This window comes from Penaeus chinensis, chromosome 11 (assembly GCF_019202785.1).
Source record: "Penaeus chinensis breed Huanghai No. 1 chromosome 11, ASM1920278v2, whole genome shotgun sequence".
NCBI classification, from domain to species: Eukaryota; Metazoa; Arthropoda; class Malacostraca; order Decapoda; family Penaeidae; genus Penaeus; species Penaeus chinensis.
The window spans coordinates 29,509,671-29,517,170 of record NC_061829.1 but is presented as its reverse complement, the minus strand read 5'-3'; the positions used below and the strand labels follow the sequence as shown (position 1 = coordinate 29,517,170).

The 7,500-nt window shown below is 29.4% G+C and overlaps 1 protein-coding gene across 1 annotated transcript in view; it reads left to right on the top strand.

Moving 5' to 3' along the window:
* Nucleotides 1-2,687: 2,687 nt before the first annotated feature.
* Nucleotides 2,688-7,500, top strand: part of LOC125030371 (CD82 antigen-like) — a 37,355-nt gene continuing 32,542 nt past the window's right edge. The window contains exon 1 of the mRNA XM_047620402.1: nt 2,688-3,229. Coding sequence (XP_047476358.1) covers nt 3,137-3,229 — 93 coding nt within the window. The 5' untranslated portion in view covers nt 2,688-3,136. The remainder of the gene's footprint in view (nt 3,230-7,500) is intronic.

Here is a 7,500-nt window from a genome sequence, read left to right as displayed (position 1 = left end):
ATGTATATGTATATGTATATGTATATGTATATGTATATGTATATGTATATGTATATGTATATGTATATGTATATGTATATGTATATGTATATGTATATGTATATGTATATGTATATGTATATGTATATGTATATGTATATGTATATGTATATGTATATGTATATGTATATGTATATGTATATGTATATGTATATGTATATGTATATGTATATGTATATGTATATGTATATGTATATGTATATGTATATGTATATGTATATGTATATGTATATGTATATGTATATGTATATGTATATGTATATGTATATGTATATGTATATGTATATGTATATGTATATGTATATGTATATGTATATGTATATGTATATGTATATGTATATGTATATGTATATGTATATGTATATGTATATGTATATGTATATGTATATGTATATGTATATGTATATGTATATGTATATGTATATGTATATGTATATGTATATGTATATGTATATGTATATGTATATGTATATGTATATGTATATGTATATGTATATGTATATGTATATGTATATGTATATGTATATGTATATGTATATGTATATGTATATGTATATGTATATGTATATGTATATGTATATGTATATGTATATGTATATGTATATGTATATGTATATGTATATGTATATGTATATGTATATGTATATGTATATGTATATGTATATGTATATGTATATGTATATGTATATGTATATGTATATGTATATGTATATGTATATGTATATGTATATGTATATGTATATGTATATGTATATGTATATGTATATGTATATGTATATGTATATGTATATGTATATGTATATGTATATGTATATGTATATGTATATGTATATGTATATGTATATGTATATGTATATGTATATGTATATGTATATGTATATGTATATGTATATGTATATGTATATGTATATGTATATGTATATGTATATGTATATGTATATGTATATGTATATGTATATGTATATGTATATGTATATGTATATGTATATGTATATGTATATGTATATGTATATGTATATGTATATGTATATGTATATGTATATGTATATGTATATGTATATGTATATGTATATGTATATGTATATGTATATGTATATGTATATGTATATGTATATGTATATGTATATGTATATGTATATGTATATGTATATGTATATGTATATGTATATGTATATGTATATGTATATGTATATGTATATGTATATGTATATGTATATGTATATGTATATGTATATGTATATGTATATGTATATGTATATGTATATGTATATGTATATGTATATGTATATGTATATGTATATGTATATGTATATGTATATGTATATGTATATGTATATGTATATGTATATGTATATGTATATGTATATGTATATGTATATGTATATGTATATGTATATGTATATGTATATGTATATGTATATGTATATGTATATGTATATGTATATGTATATGTATATGTATATGTATATGTATATGTATATGTATATGTATATGTATATGTATATGTATATGTATATGTATATGTATATGTATATGTATATGTATATGTATATGTATATGTATATGTATATGTATATGTATATGTATATGTATATGTATATGTATATGTATATGTATATGTATATGTATATGTATATGTATATATGTTTATATATGAAAAGAGAAAACACACTACCGTGTTGATACTATGTGTGTGTGTGTGTTTGTATATGTATATGTATATGTATATGTATATGTATATGTATATGTATATGTATATGTATATGTATATATGTTTATATATGAAAAGGGGAAAACCCATTTACCGTTTTTGGGATACTAGGTTTTGTGTGGTATTTTAATTTTTAAATATTATATATGTATGTATACTGTGTATATATATACTTATATATATGTATGTGTGTGTGTGCGTGACGCGTGCGTGCGCGTGTGTGTGTGCATAAATGCACAAACATGTATTATATAATTGTATATGAATGGTAAACAGATGGAAATTGAGAAATAGGTAGAAATCTTTATTTTCACACAAAGTTTTGCATATACTGCCATGTTTTATTTCTGATGTTAAATTTTGTGAATATTAGAACCATTTATAATTCACGTATCAGAATATAGGATAATAAGCAAATTAATTCAGTTACGCACTCGAATTTGTGCAACCTATAAGAAACTAATGGAATATGGCATTAACTTATGTAACGTGGCTGTGGACTGGGGAAATCCAGATTTTGCTCGCAACGAGAACCAGATTAGCAACACTGTTCTGTGCCATCCGTAGGACTCGCGTAGGAGCTCTTCTCGATGTTCGGAAGGCAGTGCCCTTACAAAGATCGAAATCATGACATTATCGTAGGTTGTGACATTACATGTGTGTACTACATCTTTGACAATACGCGATCTGAATATTTCCACGTTTCTAGCTTATTTTGACCCACTTAAGAAAAAATAACTTTCCCTTTCCCTTATTTATTCTGCTCTCTCCCGGTAAGTGACCATATGATAACATTCCCTTTAATTCGTGCTACTTTCATTTATCTAATAACCATGTGGTGACTCGACCACAGATGCTAAACAAATATCCACCCGAGTAAGGAAGGCGCACCTGTTCACTGGAAGGAGATTCCAAGTTTCGGACTCCTTGGAGTGAAAGCCAGACGCTCCTAGTCTCGGACTCCTATGGTGAAACGCGGTTCACAGGAGAGGCAGTGGAGCCGCGGAGCGTAGTGAACGAAACAGTTGCTACCTGTTGTCCATCGAGGCAGGGTCGTGCTGCCTTCGCTCGTAGTTCGTACTAGTGTGATTGTTATTACGTTGTCGAAAGAAAAAACAAAGAGAAACATCACACGCCTTTTAAAACATTCCCGGTGGCACATTGAATTACTAATTCTAACGACGTTTAATATACAGTTTATGACCTTTTACGATTCCATTGATAGTTTTATCATCTAAAGGAGTCAAATCTGTCAACATTTTAAGTCACAGACTACGAGGCTTCAGAGACGAGTGACCTCAAATCTATCGCCGCGGGTAGGCACTCCTTCGCTCCCCGACGTCCTCCCGCTCGATCGCTCGATAGAGGCGCAGCGTAAGAAGGAAAATGAACCTGAAACGACTGAACATGTTCAGTATGGAGAACAAGTTGGTCGGCTGGCTGAGACACGTCCTCACGGTCATCTCCGTTATAATTTTCGTAAGTACTGAACGGCAAAGTATGTTAATATATATTTGTTTATTTTATTCTTAGGAACTGACGATACAGCAGGCAAATTTATTTCTTTAGTATCAAAAATAAGAATTCAAATTGTTAGGTAGAAATTTTGTCGAGTGCGTTAACATACCCTTAGCTACCTACATTATACTATATTTGTATGAACTATATTTGTATATCTGCATATGATTGTACGTATATACTTATGTGATAATTAAGCATTTATATATATATATAGGAACATGTAGATGTATGTATATATCCATATATATAAATATATGCATATGTGTATAAATACCTACATATATATATGTATATATATATATATATATATATATATATATATATATACAAATGTATAGTACATGAATACATACATACATTTATTCTAACACATACATATATAAACATATATCCATAAATAGTACATACATAATGCATACATTGTACACAAATTACACATGTATACAAATATTACCCATATATGCTTATATACTTATATATACACACATACATATATATACATATATACACATACACACATATATATATATATATATAAATTAAAATGCATATATACATACATATATACAAAAAGACACGCATGTGTATATATATATATGTATATATATATTATACATATGCATATATACACATAAACATGTCAAAGTATATATACACACATATATACATATGTATGTGTGTGTGTGTGTGTGTGTGTGTGTGTGTGTGTGTGTGTGTGTGTGTGTGTGTGTGTGTGTGTGTGTGTGTGTGTACATGTATGCATATATAGAGATACATATGTATACTCATACATATATATATAATATATAGTATATATAATATATATACACATACACATACATATAAATATATATGCATATATATACATATACATATATATATATATTTATACATACATATATACATGTACATATATATACTTATATATACATACATACATGCATATATACATATGTACATAAACACAGCTACATATGTATATATGTATATATGCATATATATTATACATATAAATATTCATGCTTATATATACACATACATATACATATATATGTATGTATATATATTTATGTGTATATATATGTATATATACATACATATACATATATAAATATATATATATATACATTTATATATTATATATATACACATATATATACACACAGACAAATACATATATATGTATAATGTATATATGTATTTATGTATATGTATATTTATGCATATATACATATGCACACACACATGTATGCATACATACAAATGTATATGTGTGTGTTTGTATGTATACACATGTATATGTGTATATGTGTGTATATATGTATATATACACATTTATATATATGTATATATAAATATATATGTATATATATCAATATATATATGTATATGTATATATATAAATATATATATATAAATATATATATGTATATGTATATATATATAAATATATATATGTATATATATAAATATATATATGTATATGTATATATATAAATATATATATGTATATGTATATATATAAATATATATATATATGTATATGTATATATATAAATATATATATATGTATATGTATATATATAAATATATATATATATATATATATATATGTATATGTATATATAAATACACCCACCCACGCATACATACACATACACATACACACACACATACACACACACATACACACACACATACACAATATATATATTTATATATATATATGTATATATACACACACACACATATACACATACACATTCTTCAGGAAAAACTGGGGATGGCCGTGCTCGATGGGAAGAATATGACGAGGAGTTATAATTAAATCTGGAAAAGGTGCAGATCCTGAAGGTGTTTACATCGAAATGCTCAGCGCCTTAGAAGGGAAGGGTATTGGTCTCATCTAGAACTTCCTAAATTAAATCTATGAAATAGGCAAGTTACCTACAAAAATGCTGAAATCAGTGTTTATTGCCCCACTGAAGGTCCCAGGAACACGTGAGTGCTCACTACATTGCAACATCTAATGTCGTATATTCTTAAGTTGCTGAAAATCCTACAGAATAGCCCGGGCGAGGCTCAGCTTCGCTTATCTGACTTATCTGCCCCCATGTCAACAGAAAAGAAATTGCATGGTAATTTCGAAAGGCTCCACCGACTTATCCAGTGAAATAAGGAGAATAATAATTTCAGAAGGTCTCCCCCTTCAATTATTTAGGAGGTCTTGTCATCTCAGATGTTCAATGCATGAAGGAAATCAGGCGCAGAATCGGACTAGCAAAAGATGCATTCTCCAAACTCCGGAGCAGACCGCAAGCTCCCAATGCAAATAAAAATCACACTCGTTAAAACCTTTGTCTCGTCGACTCTCCTATATGGTTGCGAATCCTGAACACTGACGCCTGAGACTCGATGCAATATAGAGGCCGCGGAAATGTGGTTCTACCGCAGGATGTTGCGCACCCCTTACACCGACCGAGTGTCCAACGAGTCGGACAGGGACGCGAGCTTTTAGAATTGATCTGAGTGAGTACAACTCAAATTCCTCGGACATGCAGTCCGTAAAGGCACGATAGCAAACCTTAGCCTAAGCGATAAAACTAGCTTAGTGATGGCACAAAAAGACTGTGTGTGTGCGTTTGTTTGAGTATATATGTATATATACATGTTTATATATACATATATATGTGTATATATACATGTGTATATATACACATATGTATATATACATGTGTATATATACATATATATGTATATATACATGTGTATATATACATATATATGTATATATACATTTATATATACGAGGGGGCTTCAAAATGTCTGTGGAAAAAGTCCATAACTAAGAATCATATGGCAGGGTTTTGATTTTACTGCATCTTAACATTCTTGTACCAACGTGTTATAACGTGTTCAAACATGAACCTTTCAAGTCCGTCTGAGTAAAACTGTGGGCATGTGATCTGAACCGCATTAGAGCAGCTCTTTTTACATCTTCTATCAATTTTTTTTTTAAAGTTTGGAGACAATAAGAAGTCGGATGGGGCTAAATCGGGGCTGTAAGAGGGATGTCGGGCAATTTCACGTAGCATAACTCTTGTCTGCCGAGCACCGAGCACCGTGTGCAGGTGCATTGTCATCGTGGAAGAGAATGCGTTGATGCAGCTTTCCAGGGCGTTTTTCTGAGATTTTTCTACAGTTTTCTCAAAACGCATTCATAATAAATAGATGTACTAGTGTTCTTGCTCTCGAGGAAGTCAATCAACAAATTCCCCGAAGACAGTGGCCATGACCTTTCCTCTTGTACACTCAGATTTTGCTTTGACTGGTCCACTTCCACCCCTGGGAGGCTACTGTTTCGATTGAATTTTGTCCTCAGGATCGTACTGGCAGAGCCATGTTCCATTCCCAGTCACAATTCTCTGCAGAAAAGATTCAGAGTCCACATCTTATATGTTCAAAATTTCCATTGAAAGATCTTCCCTTCTTTGCTGCTGATCTGGGAGCAACAGCCTAGGGACCCATCGAGGGGAAAGCTTGCTTAGCCCCAAACTTTCCAACAGAATTAGAATTATGTGTGCAGAACTCACAGAGATGTTGAATGTGTCTGCTACTGATTCAGTGGTTAAACGTCTATTCTTTTCAATCATGTGAGCAGCATCAATGTTTTTCTCACAAACTGATGTTAATGGCCTGTCACTACAGGGCACATCTTCAATTTCGTTTCTTCAGCTTCTGAACCGACTTATCCATTTGTAGATTGTTGATTTCTTTGGGGCATTGTCACCATAAACTTGTTCCGAAGCGTCAATGATTTGCCTATACTCAACCGAGTTTCACCATGAATTTAATGTTTGTCTGGGCCTCGATTTTGGTGGATTCCATGTTGCTTGAATGGTGCCTGATTTCCAAATGGCGGCAATGTGTTATAACTGCATTCAAGGGTTCATGTTTGAACAAGTTATAATATTCAGTTACTGACTTTATCCACGAACATTTTAAAGCCCCCTCGTATGTATATATATATATATATATATATATATATATATATGTATACATATATTTGTTTGTATATATATGTATATATTTATATGTATGTGTATATATATATTTATATGTATGTGTATATATATTTATATGTATGTGTATATATGTTTGTGTATATATTTATATATGTGTGTATATATGTATGTGTATATATATATGTATGTGTTTATATATGTATG